The sequence below is a fragment of the Xyrauchen texanus genome, chromosome 24 (assembly GCF_025860055.1).
Source record: "Xyrauchen texanus isolate HMW12.3.18 chromosome 24, RBS_HiC_50CHRs, whole genome shotgun sequence".
Taxonomy (NCBI): Eukaryota; Metazoa; Chordata; class Actinopteri; order Cypriniformes; family Catostomidae; genus Xyrauchen; species Xyrauchen texanus.
In genome coordinates, this window is record NC_068299.1 from 5,799,000 (window position 1) to 5,820,093 (window position 21,094).

The 21,094-nt window shown below is 36.2% G+C and overlaps 1 protein-coding gene across 6 annotated transcripts in view; it reads left to right on the forward strand.

Annotated features, from left to right (window-relative positions):
- The window catches only part of LOC127617947 (actin-binding LIM protein 1-like), a 49,746-nt gene that overhangs the window by 5,048 nt on the left and 23,604 nt on the right, over positions 1 to 21,094 (forward strand). For 2 of the 6 annotated variants that reach the window (XM_052090130.1, XM_052090132.1), the window contains exons 1-6: positions 5,716 to 5,828; positions 9,207 to 9,341; positions 17,647 to 17,830; positions 17,938 to 18,050; positions 19,427 to 19,553; positions 20,888 to 20,981. In XM_052090130.1, the coding sequence (XP_051946090.1) occupies positions 5,735 to 5,828; positions 9,207 to 9,341; positions 17,647 to 17,830; positions 17,938 to 18,050; positions 19,427 to 19,553; positions 20,888 to 20,981 (747 nt within the window). In that variant the 5' untranslated portion in view covers positions 5,716 to 5,734. Of the gene's footprint in view, positions 1 to 1,121; positions 1,431 to 5,715; positions 5,829 to 9,206; positions 9,342 to 17,646; positions 17,831 to 17,937; positions 18,051 to 19,426; positions 19,554 to 20,887; positions 20,982 to 21,094 lie in introns of those variants that run through there. The other 4 variants (XM_052090131.1, XM_052090128.1, XM_052090133.1 and 1 more) reach the window with 4 other exon arrangements.

Genomic DNA, 21,094 nt, shown 5'->3' on the forward strand with positions numbered 1-21,094 from the left:
TTTCGGGCCATGCGACTAAACCTCCCACTACACCACCACAAACAGTGCAATATTTATATAATATTATCATATTTTATAATATTGTATTCAAGTTTTTGTTTAAAAAAAATAATAATTTTATGATATCAAAATATAAAAAAAACACTCTCCAAAACATATCTCAAAACCCCTCCATTCTGACTATATATACTTGCTTAGCTGCATGCATATTTGAGCTCATAAAGCTTATTGTTGGTGCCACAATGTAACATCATAATCTTTTCATCTTTGTACCATCAGATTTTTTTCTTTCTGATGGCTTTTCCAGGGATGAAGTAGAAAATCCCATGATTAAACATTTAAAGGAGTATGTCACATTAATACCTGCTTGTATTTTGTAAGCACAGATGCATTCTCAGCTGATCTCTGCAAGACAACTCATTCTAAGTGCATTACATTTACGGAGAGCAACTTCTAAAAAAAGAATTAAACGGTACTAATAAGGGCATGGTTATTACCTGAAAGACACCCATCCTCGTTGTGGATTAAGAACAGAGTATTTTAGTTGTGTCTTTAAAACGCTCTCACCAAGGAGCTGGTGCAGCAGCTATAGTGTCATCATATAACCCTGTCCAAGAGATAATCTTGGCGTAGACGTCAGGGTTAAGCCTCTTAGGAGAAGCCAAGGAGCTCATCGAGCCTCTTCCTTGCTGTACGCTGGCATGACCTGTGCTCTTCACCTGAATTAGGGCCACTGTTGTGTTCAAGCTCCTGAGGTTGGAAATATAATTGTCAAAGAAAGAAGGATCACAACAACAAGCTCTCAGGACAGTTGAGCATTTGGTTGAAGATTGAATTATTTGAATTGAGTTGGGGGACTCGCCAGTTTAGTTCTTTCTACAGATGTGGCCCTGACTACATCAAAGGGAGATCATCACTCATCATCTACCTTTTCAGTCTATTGAGGCAAGTAAGACTACTTCTAAAAACACCAAGTTTGTTTGTGTAGACCAAGTGGTGAGAAATTGAGGATTTGTTAATCCAAAGATCAGACGATTTCTCAGCAGTTTGGCTCTTTTTGCAGATGTGGCCCTAACTATTGGTCAAAGGTGTTTCTGGGAGATCATCAGTCATCGTTAAACTTGGATATTCAATATACTGAGGGTACTAAGACTGCTTTCTAAATCGGCAAGTTTGTGTGGACTAAGTGTGGACCACAACCATGCCTTCTCTTCCCACTCTGAATAGCCTGGGGAAGATATGTGGCTCGGGACGCAGTCAACATGTGGACCGCACCCAGATCAAACGCAGGAACTCCGTCAAACGCATGTCAATCATAGAGGACGGTCATGTGGCAGAGGTGTTGTACCTCATCCCAAAACAGTCCATGATGCAGCAGCTGCCATTCATTAATCCTGATGACTACTACTTGAGTGAGAGCCTGTCACCCGGTATGACCAATTTTGGATGCTTTTGAAGGGTTAAACTTTTATATAAGAATTATTCTTCAAACATTCACACGATAAAGTAATAGTTCACCCAGAAATGAAAACTCTCATCACTTACCCACATACCATCCTAGATGTGTGCGACTTTATGTCTTCTGTGGAACACAAATAAAGATTTTTAGAAAATTATGTCAGCTCGGTTGGTCCATTTAATGCAAGTGAATGGTTGCCAGAACTTTGAAGCTCTAAAAAGCACATAAAGGTAGCATAAAAGTAATACATATGACTCCAGTGGTTAAATCCATGTCTTTAGAAGCTATATTATTGGTTTTTGATCAATTATTGATCAAATATTGATCAATATTGAAGTCATTTTTTACTCTAAATACTCCTCCCTGCCCAGTAGGTGGTGATTTGCACAATAAAGAATGTTGAAGTGAAAGTGAACATTTATAGTAAAAAAGGACTTAAGTATTGATCTGTTTCTCACCCACATCTATCATATTCTTCTGAAGACATGGATTTAACCACTGGAGTCATATGGATTACTTTTATGCAGCCTTTATGTGCTTTTTGGAGCTTCAAAGTTCCAGCCATGACTCACTTACATTAAATGGACCAACAGAGCTGAGAATTTTCATATTGGCGTGAACTATCCCTTTAAAACGCTACAGTCAGAGTATCATTTATTTTGGGTATAATTTAGGTCCAATTTTCACAAACTGAAAATTGGAATACAAACTGTCTTAGTCACATCTATCATAGTTCTAACATCTGTTGTAGTTAAAAGTAATTCAACATTGGAAAACATGTTGTGCTTCTTTCTGTTGTGTTCCATCTAGTTGTTTTAAATGCAAGAACATTTCCTGTGTAAATGGATCCTTGCTGTCTTCTTTTGTTGCCTTTTTTCTCCTATGAAGATTTGATCTTGCTTGAACAGATGTTTGATGTTGGGATGACCACTTGTATTCCCTCATGAGTGGTGCTTTGATATTTCATTGAGTGTAAGAAGGGCTAAAGCAGATTATGAAAGTGAAAAGGGATTACATGCTGTCAATAGGATGGAAGTAATTAATTATGCTAATCAAGAGGCACTGCTTGTCTGTGTCAAGAAACATGTCGACACATAAAACTTTTTGTGTTTGTTTGAAGTGGAAAGAGCATTATGCATTATACATGGTACATGTATCAGTACACTGATGGCAAAGTTGACTGTTACATCATTTTCACTTCTCATTTTATGTAATTTTTAAAAGGATGATTGAGGCAACCAAAAAACAACTTTAATCTAGTATTACACGAAACCATCAAGCAAATCTAGCTTGTCTGATTTCTCCCATCCACAGCCTGCCAAAGACAAAGTTTGCAGATTTCATGGGATTTGCTTGTAACTGTTGTTTGGTAACATATTTTCAGTTGAATTGAATCACTGTGGACAAGAGTATAATTGTATGTTTTGGTTTGTTTTTTATGTTGAAGGGAGGCATTGTTTACATAAAAAGTCCAATCACTTTTTTTTTAATCAACATCAATATTTTAGGCTGAAGTTTATCAGACTGATGATCGCACTGTGATTTTGGATGTTCTGCTTAAATCGGTCTGTGCTTAGCAAAATTAGAATCACTGCCCCCAGTGGCTGAAACTGTAAATGTTGTTGAGCATATGGGCATGTGTGAGCTCCAGTTTTCTGGAGGTGAAATGTTCACAGAGTGGCGCCAAAAGCGAGTTTTATTTTTAGTTGTTAATGATGTAAGACGGTAAACAGGAATGCGTATTTGATTAAATTTACACCCTTACCCTTTATTCGCTTTATTTTAAAGCGAATATATATATAAAAATAAGAACCTCGGTACTGTACCTTTTAAACAAAGGTAAAAGTAAAAAAGTACAAAAATAATAATATGAGCATACATAAATATGAAGCTGTGTCAAGTTAAAGGCAGTTTAACTGGAAAACACCTCTTAAGACCTGCAATGTGATCCATTTCAGTGCGCTCTGTCTATGCCTACCTGCATATTGGTAGATTTATTTTCAAATTGTATTATCCCCATCCTTTCATTCCAGAACTTATAGATCCACCTGGCCATGTCAGATGAGCTCTTTTCCTTATATTACTTTGAAAAATATAAAGGCTTTTATAGAGATGTTTGAGAGATGCAGAAAATCTGGAGTCTTGCAGTGGTTTTAATGGAAAAAATGATGGGATGACAAACACTTCAGTGCACTTTTGTCAATAATGATGAGTCATAATTATTTAACAGTACAAGTGCTTTTTCACAGTGATTCAAACAAACTGTCTGTCCATACAAGACAAACCTGTGTGATCGGTCAGTATACCTGAGGAGAAAACGTCACGGCTTGTCTGTTTCATCACAGAAGACAGAAATGTTTCGTTATTTTATGACCAGCCAACTATGTTACGCACATCATTTTGTGACTTTTCTTTATACTACGCAGTGAGGACTTTACACAAATTATTCTTTGATAATATGACAGCAAATGATACAGGGACACTTAAAGTGGCACTCATTATGTATTTTTTATTTTTTGCTGATTTCTAAACTTTTAAAACCGAAAGAAATAAAAAAATATATTTACATTTACATTTATGCATTTGGAAGACGCTTTTATCCAAAGCGACTTACAGTGCACTTATTACAGGGACAATCCCCCGGAGCAACCTGGAGTTACGTGCCTTGCTCAAGGACACAATGCTGGTGGCTGTGGGGATCGAACCAGCGACCTTCTGATTAACAGTTATGTGCTTTAGCCCACTACGCCACCACCACTCCATGAAAATTACATTTACATTTGTGGCTGTGGGGATCGAACCAGTGACCTTCTGATTACTAGTTTACCAGTTATGTGGTTTAGACCACTACAACACCACCTCTCCATCTGTCAATATTGGTAACATATATTGTGATTCTTTTCCTCAAATTGTGCTAAAAACAAGATTTTCCCAACTTATGTAGCTAATGCGTATGCACATTCTAGTGTTGATTGACAGGTGATGTCAGTATCTAAAAGGGGATTGGCTCTTTAAACTGTAAGGCGGGACTTCCTTTCTTCATCCTTTGACCGTTGGGTGCGCAGAGCTCATTGGTTGAGCGTTCCAATTTCTCCCATTCATTTCATTAGAAGTGGCCTTTCTCTGCTAAACAATCTCTGGCTGAATCGACAGAATTTGTGGCATAATGTTGATAACCACAAAATATAATTTTCTTTAAAAAAGGCAAAAATCAAGTTTACAGTAAAGGCACTTACAATGAATGTGGATGGGGCCAATTTTTGTGAGGGTTTAAAGGCAGAAAGTCTTGCATTTGAGCTGTAAAGTTGTTTAAATTGTTGTTTTACAGTTGTTGTAGGATTCTAGGTTTTATAGAGTTGCGTCGTCATGGCAAAAAAGTTGTAAAATGGGATATAACTTTACACAGAAAAGGTTAGTAAGTGATTTAATATCACTAAAATCATGTTAACACAAAAATGTGTCTTTTGGCTGTACTTTTGAAACAGTATTTTAACATTTACAGATTGGCCCCATTCATTTCCATTGAAAGTGGCTCACTGAAACCCAGATTTTTGCTTTTTTAAAGAAAAGGAAGGACAAATTGAAACAAATGTTTTTATTTTATTTAATTCCTCTGTTGCTTTCATTTGAGCTTAACTTGTATTGAACCCGGCCTGATCAGTGTCTGCATTGTTTTAGCACACAAATCACTACAGGAATTATGCCAATCAGGAAAAATAAGATGACAGGAAAAGAGCATTTCTGCCTGGCTCTTTTTTGCTTTTGACCGAGTCAAGAGATGTCACATAAAACCTTATTTCTCAGGACATGTTTCAGTGTTATCTGTCAGGTTTTCAGCGCTTTTAAGATTTACTTTTAATATTTAGATTTAAGATGAAGATTTAGCTTTTGATATTTCAACCATTTGTATAAAATATTTTAAAAAAATTATTTTTGAGCTAAATCTTGCAAAATTGGCCAGTTACTCTCTACAGTGTGCGTCCGTGCGTGTAATAAATTCTGCTTATATCACATGGCAATTCTAGTAATTTCCACACTGCAGGGAGAGATGTGTGAGTCTTTGGATTAATGAGACAAAAAAGGGGGATGGGACAGAGCAAGAGGGTGGTAGAAGAGGAGGAGGAGACTGAGGGGGTACAGGGGAGCAGGCACACACTGGACTGCCTCTGTCATTTAGCAGACAAGCTATCTTCTTACCCTCTCATTCATGTCACTCATTTTCACCTCTCTTATCCATACATATTTGTTTACTGGATTTGTTGTTCAGTTGTTTGGATGCTGTGTTTCTCATCACACTGGATACAACTTCACAAGGACTTATCATTGATTCACCTTCAAATATCACTGATGGTCATGGTTAAGAAGAAAGGTAATTAAGTGTGTTTGTGGCTGGGTGTGTGGTTGGGTGAAAGTTATTGATCCATAATCTTCTCTCAGAGTAAATAGTCCATTATGACCTTGGAGAACAGTCACTTTCATATCTTTCAAGAAGTTTATCAGAACCTGATCATTTGTTTCTAATCCAAGAATTTATACACAAGTCTTGCTTCCCATTCACGTAGAGTGAAAGAAATGAAAGATTCTTTACCTCCAGAGTTGCTTGTTTGATCTGATTCTTGAGGTGATATATGTGTTTGTAATTTGTTCTCCCTCTGTCAATGTGGAATGACAATCTATGCTTGAGTCCAGGTTGAACCATGATTGGATTTAGCCGCTGTGAGTAATCTATCTGAATCACAGAAACTGTTAAATAAGAGAAAGCCCTTTCTTAAGCCGTGATGTGTTGCAGTCTGACCCCTCAAGGTGCACAAGTTATTGGAATAAAGGTCTTCTCCATTCTCCCATCATTGGTTTTGTTCCGGCAGTTTTAAATGGGACGCAGACCTGTGAGGTAGTTATGCAGCCGTAACCATAGCAATGCTCGCAGGAAGGTTTTTGGGTGTCACTTTAAAGAGGTATCATCCCCGCTGCAGTTCATTTGCAGAGATGCAGAATTATAGCATCTTTCACTCTGAAGAGTGTGAATGTAAAAAAGTTTCTTTTAAAAAAATTTTTTTTTTTAAAAACCTTTGAAGAAAGACTGCAATTGTAAAGTTTATCCATATTACATTGAAATTTTAATAGCTTCACATGCCTTTGAACAAAAATTCAAGTAGAGTTAAACAAAAACATTATTGTAGTACATTGTGACTTAGCTGACCCAAAAATAAAAATTCTCTCATCAATTACACACTCTCATAACATACCAGATGTGTATGAATTTATTCTCTAGAACACAAATGAAGATTTTTAGAAAATATCTCAGCTCTGTTGGTCCATTAAATGCAAGTGAATAGTGAGCAGAACTTTGAAGCTCCAAAAAGCACATAATGGCAGCAAAAAGGCAATCCATACAACTCCACTGGTTTAATCCATGTCTTCAGAAGAAATATGATAGGTGTGGGTTAGAAACAGATAAATATTTAGGTACTTTTTTTTTTTTTTACAATAAATGTCCAATTTCACCAACCCTCCTAAGTATGCTCTTCGCTCCAAGAGTTCTTCTTTTGTTTTTGTAATTTACATTCTTTGTGCATGTTGCCACCTACTGAGCAGGGAGGAAAATTTATAGTTAAAAAAGGACTTTAATATTCTTACCCACATCTATCATATCACTTCTGAAGACATGGTTTTAACCACTGGAGTCGTGTGGATTACTTTTACGCAGCCTTTATATGCTTTTTGGACCTTTAAAGTTCTGGCCACATTCACTTGCATTGAATGGACCTACAGAGCTGAGATATTCTGTTCAGCAGAAGAAAGAGTAACATTAGAGTTAGTAAATGAAAAAATTAGAATTTTAGAATTAAAATTCTGTCATTATTTACTCACTCTCATAATGTCCCAAACCTGTTTGACTTTCTTCTGCGGAGCACAAAATACATGTTAGGCAGAATGTTAGAGACTGACAGCCTCAGTCACCATTCACTTACATTTTATGGGAAAGTGCTCTTCTTTTTGTTGTCCTCTTTTAAAAAATTAAGTCATAGCAGGTTTGGAACAATATGAGGGTTAGTAAATGATGCCAGAATTAATTAATTTATTTGTTTATTTTAGGGTGAACCATCACTTTAACTATTCTTCTATTTGTTGTAATATCCTTGTAGACTTTCACTATTGATATGTTTGATGATATTATATAAGATTTTTTCCTCTTTACACTATTAAAACTATTAGGGCCACTATGGTACTGTATATTGTAAATGCTTTTTGTAAAAGAGAAATAGTAAAAGAGTAAATGCAAGGGAGTAAATATGTTTTTATTCTGCAACAGTCCATCACAAACATGATTTTATATATAAATGATATATCTCCCACTTAGTTTTGCTTTTGAAATCAATATTTAATTCTCACAAATGTAATGATTAGTATCAGTTCCAATAGTGCCAATCAGGGCCTTCTTTAACATACATGTACTGTATAGTATATGCCCATGGTTATAGTGCTCGCGAGCAATATCTATAGTCTTGATGGGCTCTTTTGACCTTTGCTTGTAAGCAACCACCCAAAACACACTTGCAACTTCATAGCAGTGCCCTGATAACCTTTGTGGCTTTGCATCTTTGACTCTTGCATGGGCAAGTACCACTTTCACATGTAAAAAAATGTATAGAATCTATTTATAGAGTCATCAACATATATAAGAGTGAGGAAATATTTCAGTTTTGGTTGGTTTATTTTCACCATAATTGTTACCCCAATAATAATTGTAATGTTAAGCACTTCTACGTCTATGACAGATAATAGTTCCACAAATATATTCAACTAAGGATATTCAACTGAGGATATTCATTGAGAGATATGACTCTGTTCTGTCTATCCAGTGCTTTGTTTAGGCTGGGACAGAGGATGGAGGGGGCATGGAGAGGAGGCAGGGAAAAGAGACTGCTCATAAATATTTATGGTGTCGGCATTAAAGTTCTGTGTCTGCCCCATGGGGCTTGTACGATCCAACACATGCATACACTTGGAAGCACACGCATGCAGCCTTCCCAGTGATGTTGATTCAATAGAGCAGGGATTAGCTTTGTTTGATATTCAACACTCTTCAGAAGGACTTTCTCCTGGATTAGTGAAGACACAGCTGAGTGATGGAGTGAGTATCTTTAGAAATGCCTCATTAACTCACAGTGATTGTGGGAAGAGAGTGTGCGCCCCTCTGTTGAGTATATGATACAACTTCAGCCAAGAGACAGTTTCTCCATTTGCAGCTTTATTAGTCCTAAAAATGCACTTTATAGGAATAGGTCAAACAAAAATGACAATTTTGTCATTATTTATTCACCATCATGTGGAGTTCCACACTTTTTAGCACAGCTGTTTTCGTCACAATGACAGTTCATTGTGACATGTTTCAACCCCTCCCCTCAAGCAACCTGACTACATTTTGGTATATAGGAGGCCACTTTCATGATCCAATCAATTCCCAATGGGTAAAATTGAGTTCTGTTCTACACACATTTTGTTCTTGTTTAATATCCCGTTTCACTTGAAAGCATGTTATATTGCAGAAATATATTATATACTAATTGAACTGCATTCAATAAATACAAGTTTGATTTTCTTGCATGAGCCAAAAATGGCCATAATGTGTTAAACATGCAGTGCTTCTTTACTTTCAAATCTGTAATCTCATAATTATGCCATACCTATGTGGATATTGGAACATACCATGATATAAAATAGGCCTCTTTTTGTGTCTATACAGTGGCCCATACACAGCAAACGCAACACCAGACGGAGAAGCCTTTAATACGCTGTGCTAAATGTGGAGAGGTTTGCAAGGGAGAGGTGTTACAAGTGCAGGCCAAACACTTCCACATCAAGTGCTTCACATGCAAAGGTGAGTGAATGAAAATATGCACATATGGAGCTTGTGTCCCTGTTACATATAGAGGAGACTCATGAGCAGTGCCATGAAACCTAATGCTTATTGCTGTACTGGCATCTCTACAGCAAATTAGAATAATAAAATACTCTATATATGGAATAGTATATTATGAACAAACTACAGAACAAACTAACTAATGAACAAACTACCGAATGAATGAATGAACTACCAATCAAACTACCTACCTACCAAACCACGTACCAATTAAATGAACTACCTGCCAAACAAACTAACTACCGAACACACTACCTACTGAATGAACTACCTACCTACTAAACTACTGAACAAACGAACTACTGAACACACTACCTACCGAATGAACTACCTACCTACCAAACTACAGAATGAATACACTACTTACCGAATTAACTACCTACCTACCAAACTACTGAACAAACTGCCGAACGAACACACTACCTACTGAATGAACTACCTACCTACCAAACTACTGAACAAACCTACCTACCAAATGAACTACCTACCGAATTAACTGCCTACCTACCAAATTAACTACCTACCTACCAAACTACCTACCTAACACACTAACAACCTAACACACTACCTACCAAATGAACTACCTACCGAATGAACTACCTACCTGCCATACTACTGAACAAACTAACTACCGAACACACTACCTACCGAATGAACTACCTACCTACCATACTACCGAATAAACTACCAACAAAACTACTGAACAAACTACCTACTGAACACACTACCTACTGAATAAACTACCTACCAAATTAACTACTTACCTACCAAACTACTAAACAAACTACCTACCGAATGAACTACCTACCAATGAACTACCTACCTAACAAATTAATTCATCCTGCTCGATTTTTGGTTGCATACTCAAGTTACAATCCTTTGTGTCTTTGGCACTCCAGTTCTGGCTCGATTGTTTCTGAAGTCATGTCTTAAAGCTCCTCCCTGAGTCTCACATGACTCATCTACACCGACGGATATCAGGCTGACCTTTTAATTGTTAAGGTTGTTAAAGATAACTTCCATCTTGACTTACTTAGCTTGTGTTTCTCAGAATCTGCATCAATAAGTCTTTAGAATAAACCCCACCCACATGTGTTTGTTGTCTATATAGCATTAACTCTATAGGGACAGACGAGGTCACAAACAGCAGGTCACCATTTTAATAACATTGGTTGGAAGACTGGATATTGACAACTTCTACAAAGCAACATTTTATTCATTTATAGAATAAAACAGAAGTTATACTGTAGTGTAAATGTAGTTTCATATGCATTCAAGCATGTCAGTGATTTTTATTTTTTTTATTTTGATCGATAATCAAAATCTACCATCAGTAGTGCTACAATTGTATTTGATGGTTTTATAAATAACAGGCATAATTGTTCAGATCAAGAATTTATTTATTTTAATTGAAATCATGTTGAAATATTTAACATGTGGGCAGTATGCTGTGTGTGTTTTATATGGTTAGGAAACTATTTGCATTCAAAAGTTACATTTGCTACTTAAAATCAGTTTCAAGAAGCAAATATTGTCCATTGAAGTGATGGTTCACCCAAAATTACAATTATGTCATAATTCACTCACTCTCATGTTGTTCCAGAGCCATACAACTTCCTTTCTTCCATGGAACACAAAAGCAGACGTGAAACAGAGTGTTAGCTTCAGTCACCATTAACTTTCAGTGTATGGAAAAAAAGTCGCAATGAAAGTGAATGGTGACTGAGACTAAAATACAGCCTAACAACTTTTTTTTTTTTTTCACAGCTGAAAAAAAGTCATATGGTTTTTGGATTATATGAGGGTGACTACTATACCTTTACTATACCAGAGGGTCAGACAGAAAATCTTCCAGTGCTGAAGAAGTAATCCAAAGTATTTAGAATACGTTACTGACCTTGAGTAATCTAATGGAATACGTTACAGATTACATTTTACAGCATATATTCTGTAATCTGTAGTTGAATGCATTTCAAAAGTAACCCTCACAACCCTGTCTGTTTATATTAAATAGTTGTGGCAGGGAAACTGCAAGCACACAATAAAGTTTACAATATACAGAATGTCAAGTCAAGTAGTTTTTATGGTCAGTATGTGTATTAAATAGGCTAAGAAATCTGCAGGCTATGTTAAATAGTTTACCTAAAAATGAAAATGCTGTCATAACCAGACAAGGTTTTAAGGAGAATGTAAAGATAAAGGTTTTAATGAGTGAAATTTACCTCCCTAATCTGAAACTTTAACCTAAACCTAACTAATAGTGTCCTAAAAGCAAATGAGAGACAAACAAAACATGGTTACCATAAACCTTCACCTAAACAGTGTCCTAAAAGCAAATATGACATTATCTAAGCGACCATTTCAATTTTTGTTGTTTCTATTACACTTTGGTCTTACACATGTCAGCTTGCGTGCTTGGTTAGGCTCGAACCTTGGTCTTCTGAAGCTACAGTCCAACACTCTATCAGGTGAGCTACCGCTCAAGCTAATCATGAAGGAATAAGAGTGTAAATGTAGCTGCATATCTGTAATATAATAGTTAAAATGTGTCATGTTTCAAATAAAAGTTTCAATATTACATAGCAATGTGTAAGAGAGCGAGAAATAAGTGTTTATAAAGTCATAATCTGCTGTTGTACTCGTGAATTGTGTGAAAGTAAATAAAACGCACATTTGTTGTTGTTGTGCCTCTAGTGTTGAAATGTACAATGCGGCACATAAAATTTGCAAAAATGTACACTGTAAAAAATGTCTGTCATTTTAACAGTAAAAGACTGTAAAAATGCTACGGTAAAATACAATACGTGAAATTTTACAGTAAAATGTTTGATTTTACCATATAATTAACGGTAAAAATGTATATTATGTTTAACGAGAGTACATGTACTTTGTATGGTTTATATTACAGTTTTACAACAACAGCTGCCAGTTTGTTACCGTAAATTTTTCATTTGAATACAGTGTAGTTACAGTACTGCTATGAGACTAGTTTGCTTTTTACACAATGCCTGTTATTAGTAAAATGCAGGACTAGTGTAAAGGTGTACCACATCAACGGGACCTTATTCCTAAGACAGGTCAGATTTAATGCAATTCTCTTTGACCTCACTGGTCCCTTAATACATCACAGACAGAGACTCCAACATGGGGAGAGAGATAGAAATAGAGGAACTTGGCAGCACTATGTTAGTCTAGGGATTTACCTGAAAAAAGGTTTCACCAGTATTTATAAACAGGGTATAAACAGTTAATGGCTCCATTCCAAAATGAAGTGATCAGCCTTGCTGTCTACTGCTTAGGAAGGTGCCTTTTAAAGCAGTATGCTAACCTCAGTAATTCTGGAACCTCATAAGTATGAATTTCTTTCTTCTGTGGAACACAAAAGTAAAATCATTCTGGTCCACCTCACTTTAAAGCTTAAAAAAAGACCCAAAAGTCTCTTAAAAGTAGTCGATGCAACTTGTGCATCATATTCCGAACAAACTCAAAAATTTAAAATGTTTTATTATTTTTTGACATTTTTAATTAAACTATTTCTATTAATAGATTTTATTCTAGGATGGACATGTGTGATGCTGCATTAGATTTAGATGAAATCAAGGTATCCTTAGTAGATCGCAAATGCTTGCTGCCTACATTTTGGAGCCATTGTCACGTTGGGAGCCGTAACAGCTCACTAGATTTTGGAGCAGAGCTTATGAATTGCAAATACACAAACTGACAATGAATGTTATTTGAAAACATGCTGCACAAATATTACAATTGAATTTGAACATGACCTGTAGTGCTCTGAGCAATTAATCAGAGTGTGTGAGGAACATCACTGTAAAGAGCTTTGAGAATAATCCACTTTGTGTTGGCCACCCTCAAGGATTATGTCATTCTTACTGTAAATCTGTGTAATAATCATCAATATAATTGTTCGAGAATAACACACAGCCTAATAGATCATTATGTTATGTCATGTACAGTCAACATTTTAATGTGTTTTTTGTTGTTGTTTATATTTAGTTAATTTTAATAATTATTAAACTAGTTAAAGGAATATTCCGGGTTCAATGCAAGTTAAGCTCAGTTGACAGCATTTGTGGCATAATGTTGATTTCCACAAATAATTATTGACCCAAAAATGAAGGTTACAGTGAGAATGGACAGTGGAAGTGAACACGGCCAATTTAGAGCAAATTAATTCTTTTGTGTCTGACTCGTTCAGAGATTAAAGTCTTTTTTGTAAGAAATGCCTCAAAGGAAGTTTTTAACCAAGTTGATTAATTATTCATTTATGCATCAGATAAAATTATTCAGTGCTGAATTTTAATTTTCAAAAAAGAAACTGTCATGTGCATATCATGATGGATATTGTTGTGGAATTGGTGTGTTCTCTTTCATAGATACTCTATGAATGATTGTTCATTCCTATGAGATTGATATGTTTATTGATGAACCTCATGACATTGGGCTAGCTACATATTTTGGTAACACTTTCCAATAAGGTTCTATTTGTTAACATTAGCTAACGCATTAGTCATCATTAACTAACTATGAACAGTATATTTTAACAGCATTTATTAATCTTCACTTTTGTTCTTGTTAGTTCGAAATGCATTAACTAATGTTAACATATACAACTTTTAATTTTAAAGACGTTTTAGTATATGATGAAATTAACATTAACCAAGATTAATAAGTGTTGCATTTGCTCACTCTTATTGTGAAATGTTAACCATATTTTTAAATTGTGTGCTACATACAGTACACATTAACAGTACGTGTATGTGTCTTTTTGCAATCTGCCAGATGTTTTTAGATCATTTTAAAATTAAATGTTAATGGTGTGTTAAATGTGCACTAAGTCACTTTTTCCATGTAAAAAAGTTTAACCTGTAAAAACATTAATAGTACTTTTAACAAATTATGTTTTTAGACTGCAACCTGAACAGCGCTAACCTGCTAGTTTAGCTTTGCATGCAAACACTGTTACACCGAAAAAAAAAATAAGTGGGGTTAAATGAAAAAAATTAAATAAACAACTTTCATGTAGAAATTGCTTGTTAATTTAGCAGATTATATTTTCAAGTAAAGGCTACACACAATTCTTGGAGGCTTTAATTCGAAATTCTCAAGTAAAGTTTACCTAACAATACTCTGTTTCGAGTATATTTTACTCTTTGTTTTTTGCATTTTACTTAAATATTTTAACACTGAATTAAGCCATTCTTTTAGAAATTGACTAGAATTTCAATGCATTTTTAATGTACATAGTCATGCACATATGACTCATAGAAGCCTTCCACAGATAAGCTTAATACATGCTATGTAGTCTATTAGACAACATCACCTTGCTTAAACAGCAATAGAAACAAGATCCAGAGTTGTACACGTAGACCTCAACACTTGGTACACAAAACATGATAATGGTAACAATCAACAGATCATTTTTTTGATCATGAACGGGTCATTTTTAATACAAAATTTATTTCAGACTTCACAAAACAAGAAGTTCCTAAACATAATGATAAAATAAACCCATAAAATGTCAAATGTAATACCATGCAAGCTCATTAATTATTCACTGTGCCTGGTGCATGCTGGTAACACCCGCTTCGGAAATATACTTATTTAATTTACCTGTGAAATTTACTCAAATTAGCAAATAAATATGACACGGTTTTCTACTTCAGGATTGGTGCATGATTATGCATTTTAAAGATAACAAATCATAAAATTATAATTACTTATAATCTAAACTATAATTTTGTCATGTTTGAATTGAGTACAAATTTAGAATTGACTTAATATTTTCAAGTTCACGCTTCTACTAATGTATTCAATGTAGGAAGTACTTCATCTTTTCTGCTATATTTACCTCCCCTGCTTCGATGTGCGCATATGTTGTGTGCATGTCTGTTTACATTTTGATGTCAAAACCAGAGAAAAACCTGATAAACTTAAATGTAATGTAAACACTTTTCTTGTATTGTTGGATTTTTAGAATGGCCAGATTGTTGAAGTTATCGGTGTGCTTTTGTGCATGTAAACACACTCACTGTCCGCAAATGGCCTCTGTAGGAGTTCCCCAGTGCAAAAACTCATTTTATCGGAGTAGATCTTGTTGAAATGTGGCTGAGAGGAGCTCCGTGAAGTTACATAACAGCACTGCAGAGCTGCCTGCATATGTACACACTCTACACATCCATTATAGTGCCACTCTCTAAATCTCACATACTGCATGAGTCACGACCAGGGTTCGTCCAACAGGCAGCCACTGTGAGGTGCAGAAAGCTGTGAAAGGGGGTTACTATCCGTATTGTTTGTGTGTATGTATGTGGGTAATGTAGTCTGGTTTTTATTACATTTTTCCTTGTTTTTTTGTTCATCATGTTTAAGGATGAGGGCATGTTACAGTCTGTCCCTGTTGGCATTTGCCTAATTTCGGTAGAACCATGATGGAAAAAAAAACATTTAAATTCAAAGGATTTCCACTGCAAATAACATTACGAACCATCAGCTGATAAACCCTATTCATGTTATTATTTGCATATAGCATTGTTTCTCAGAACAGACCTACAACCCATTTTGGGGTTTTAAACATCCGGACAAATGTGCTAATATGACTCAAGTAACTCTAAAAAGCTTAAAATGAAACACAATGAGCTCTAAATGTGTTTCACACTGGCTGTTGTTTCAGAGAGCTCAGATTAGACATGTCAAGGTTTCTGTCCATTATGTTTTCTCAAGATCATGCTGTGGTCATTGTCCTCTTTGGAGGTTTATTTTTAAGAGTTTCTATTCCTAGTGCATCAATGATGCTGCATTATCCTGTTACAAGAACAGCAACATGACAATGAAACCATTATAGCCAGTAGCTGTTCATAATTGTTGAGCCATTGTAATTTATATCCTGTTTAAACTATTGTTAGAAATGGCATGTTCGATGTTAAAAAAATGGTTGATGTATGTATGAATGTATGATGGTCATAATCAACCCATCCAGCTACGGCTGGCCAGTATGGTGGTATATATTATGTAGCTATAGAAATGTGTTTACTGATTGAGATTTTGCTATACCATTTATACTACTGTACATATTTGTGTAAATATCAGTGGGCAAGACAGCTTTTCGCCATTTACAAGTGAGAGAGCTTGAAGAAACATGGAGTGATGTGAAAATACAGGGAAGGTCAGGTCACACAAAAAAAAATCAAGATGAGGATGAAGTTATTAAAAGGAATAGTTCACCCAAAAACATCCTCTCATAATTTACTCACCCTCATGCCATCCCAGATGTGTATGATTTTCTTTCATTAGAAGAACACAAAGAAAGATTTTTAGAAAAATATCTTAGCTCTGTGGGTCCATGCAAGAGCATGCAACTCTAAGTGAATGGTGACCATAACCCCAAAGGTCCAAAAATCACAAGGAAAAATGTAAGTAATCCACATGACTCCAGTGTTTAAATCCATATCTTCAAAAGCAATATAAAAGGTGTGGGTGAGAAAGAGATACAAATTTAAGTCACTTTTTACTCTAAATCTCCACTTTTACTTTCACATCTGAAAGTGGAGTGTGGTAGGGTGGAAGGTGGGGGGCCTGGTTGTGATGATACACACCCAGTCCCTTATCAGGCTAATTAAGCCTCCGAGAGGGATAAAGGCCGATTGCGGGCGGTGGTGCGGGAGAGAGAGATAGTTTACGGACATGTCCGTCGTGTGTGTTTGTATCTTTTGTTTAAGTTTGCTATTAAAATATTATTTATATTGTCAAGTCGGTTCTCGCCTCCTCCTTTCCATTGAACTACGTTAAACTGGTGCTGAAACCCAGGAAGGAGGAGGGATACGCCGTAGTAGAGTTCTCGCCACTACCGTCCACTACTTTAATGTTTCATTTATGTAATTTGTGGACCTACAAAAGTCTGGTCACCATTCACTTCCATTGTATTGACCTATAGAGCTAGAGATATTCTTCTAAAAAGCTTTGATTGTGTTCTTCTGAAGAAAGTCATACATATCTGGGATAACAGGAGGGTGAGTAAATGATGAGATAATTGTATTTTTGGGGTAAACTATCCCTTTAATTTGCATAACACAAAGTAGAGTTTAGCTGCCTACTGTTGCTGAGTAACGTGTGTGTGTGTGTGTGTGTGTGTGTGTGTGTGCGCGTGCGTGCATGTGTGTGTGTGTGTGTGCGCGCGTGCGTGTGTGTGTGTGTGTGTGTGTGCGTGCGTGTGTGTGCTGTGTGTGTGTGTGTGTGTGTGTGTGTTTAGTATGTGGCTGTGATCTGGCACAAGGTGGATTCTTCATGAAGAATGGAGAATACCTGTGCACTGTGGACTACCAGCGGATCCATGGCACCCGCTGTAACATCTGCGGAGAGTTTGTGGAGGGAGAGGTGGTGAGCGCACTTGGAAAGACCTACCATCCAGCATGCTTTGTGTGCACAATCTGCAAGTAAGAGACACTCTCCGACCAGCACAGACTAGCCATTACTGACACTGTGGCTTATGGTGAGTCTAGGAGGATTTTAAAGCGGGCTGTTTTTTTTAAATGACCTACAGGAAGCCGTTTCCTGCAGGAGACAGAGTGACGTTCAATGGTAAAGACTGTCTGTGTCAATACTGTTCTGAGCCAATGTCTCCTGGACCCACCAAAGATGTCACAGGACCTAGCAGTGAGTGCAAAACACTAACACAGCATCATACATCTAAACTACTGTATGGTTGAATCTCATGAAGCCAGTCAGTCACATTTCAGCCCGCCAAAAAGAGGAAATACTTTGCTTAATGACGTTGAAGCATTGACCATTTTCATTTATTTTTTGCATTGACCTTATTCAGAGTATAGCGTGTATTTTATTTTTGATGAAAATGTCGAGGCTTTGAGGGATATACTTACAGTCTATTGTATGGCATGCACTACATAAAGCCATATTAAGGTCCTACATTGAGTTTTCTGCAGTTTTTGTGACTTTTCTTTTCAGTGTTTCGTCAGTGGAAGGGTTAATACAAATTTAGACAAAAGTACAACCCACTGAAGAGACCATACTTCTAATTGTTAAGTATTTTTCTGTTCTGCCAGCATTTATTTAATGCAGTAACACTACATAGTGTCACAAACAAATAACAATCACTGTATGTTTGTCTTATCTGTGAAGTACCTGGTAGAGAGATTGCATACAGACAACTGTACAAATTCATGTAGAGAAGTAAAGATGATTGTAGAAAATCTAGTAGAGCTACTTAGAGATGTTTAAGGCCACTGACTTGAAACAAACACATGAAACAGTAAATTATCAGACCATCCATTTCTCTTGGCCATGTTCCATGTTTCTGTATATTGGGGCTACATGGTCTTGATCGACCTATGATAAATCATTTTTATTTATTTCCCCATAAGCCTTTAAAGGGTTGGTTCACCCAAAAATGAAATGTATCTAATCAGTTACTCACCCTTATGCCATCTTGACTTTCTTTCTTCAGCAGAAAACATTAGAACAAAAATAGAAAAATATCTCAGCTCAGTAGGTCCTTAAAATGCAAGTGGATGGTGATCAGACATTTGAAGCTCTAAATATAACAGACAGACAGCATAAACATCATCCATACGACACCAGCGGTTAAATAAATGTCTTCTAAAGTAACATGATTGCTTCTGGTGTAGAAAAAAATCAATATTTAAGGACTTTTTAATTATAAATCATTGCTTCTGGTCAGGTGAATGATGTGTTCTTTCTTTTAAAGTCAGAATGAAATGAAACTGGAATTTCAATTTGAAAAATGTAAGGCAGGAACAGATTTTAAACTTCAGGAGTTGATTGTATAGTAAGAGGGATTTGAGACATCAGCTGAAAGTCAATTCAGAGACTGAACTGAAGTTATTACATTTTGATTTAAGATTACAAAGACAAATATTTATATATTTTTTTTAATTTGGAATAACATGCACTGAAAAAAGTAAATAGGAGAAAAAGTCCATTGTCAATTAGTGACTAATTCAGAATAACAAATCAGTTTTACTTGAACTTTCTGTCTTGTGTGTTTGTTTCAGGTTGTGCGGGCTGTGGCAGAGGCATTAAGAATGGTCAGGCTCTGTTGGCTCTAGAAAGTCAGTGGCATTTGGGCTGTTTTAAATGTAAATCCTGTGCCAAAGTCCTGACTGGAGAATACATCAGCAAGTAAGAGACACACACGTTGGGTTTCCATGTTTATTGGGACTTTCCAAAGACATAATGGTTTTAATTCTGTACAAACTTTATATTCAATCCCCCAACCCTCACAGAAAGCTCTCAGCATTTGTACATTTTCAAAAAACATAATTTAGTATGATTTAAAAGCTGTTTTCCTCATGGGGACCAACAAAAGGTCCCCCAAAACGTCAAACATTTTGGGTTTTACTATCCTTATGGGGACATTTGGTCCCCACAAAGTGATAAATACACGCTCACACACACACACACACACACACACACACACACACACACACACACACACACACACACACACACACACACACACACACACACACACACACACACAAACATGTGGTGAGAGAGAGAGAGAGAGAGACTATTTTTATGCTTTTTTTATTCTGTTGTTAGCTTAGCAACTTGACCATTGAAATTTGAATCAACTGAGTAAAGTCAAAGTCCCTTTCAAGGCAAGTCAATCCACTCTGTGGTCATCTTTAGAATGCCCCCAGGGCAGGCCGGCCAGCTACTTTCTATGTAAACAAGTGCCATAAAAGTACAGCTTCTATAGACTTGAATAGGGAAAAAACAAAATCTCCAAAACGGTTGGTCAAGATTACTATCAAAGAACATACTGTATTTCAAATTAGCAGAAAAATCTAACAACTGTATCACAAATGTAACTTCTTTAGCTCAGATCATGCTAAAAAAGCTTATAGGCTGGTTCAGCTAATGCAACGTTTATATCTAAAAGGTGATTGGCTCTTTTCATTTTAAATTCCAAAGCTTACCTGTAACGGCCTACATCCGTTGGCCATTCTAATTTCCCCAATTAATTTTAATACCAGTGGTTCGTCTCTGCTAAACTGTCTCTGGTAAAGTCTACTGTGAAATTTGCACGAGGAACACTGTTGTATCTATGTATGCATACAAAGCACAGTACAGTATATACTGTACATTTGTACTGTATATACAAATGTACAGTATAATGAATGTAGCCGCAACCTAAACCACTTACTTAATAGGATCCTTGACGGCTAGGGTGCTTCCTTAGAAGACAGCTGCCTATGTAGACAGGGCCATGTACTTGTGCTTTTGAACTTTCTAGATTCTTTTACCTTGTACACAAGTTGCATCAACATTTTCTTTACTATTATGCCATCACAATCAAATAGATATTTGGTTAATGACAAAATGGCATGATTTTGATATCAAAATTGAAGCATTTAAATCAAAAACATTGTTCAGTACTATCCAATATCCCTTCTTTCTCTTCAGCTTGTATGCACCCATTTATTCACTTGTTATGTATGTGTGCACAGAGATGGCGCCCCCTACTGTGAGAGGGATTATCAGGTCCTGTTTGGTGTGCAGTGTGAGGCATGTCAGCAATTCATCACTGGGAAATTACTGGAGGTATAGAACAAACACAGAAACACTGGTGCAACGGATGCCCAGTTTAAAGGTTCTGGGCTGGTGGTAGGCATTTACATTCAGCAGCCACTTTTTCCAAAGTGACTTACTTAATT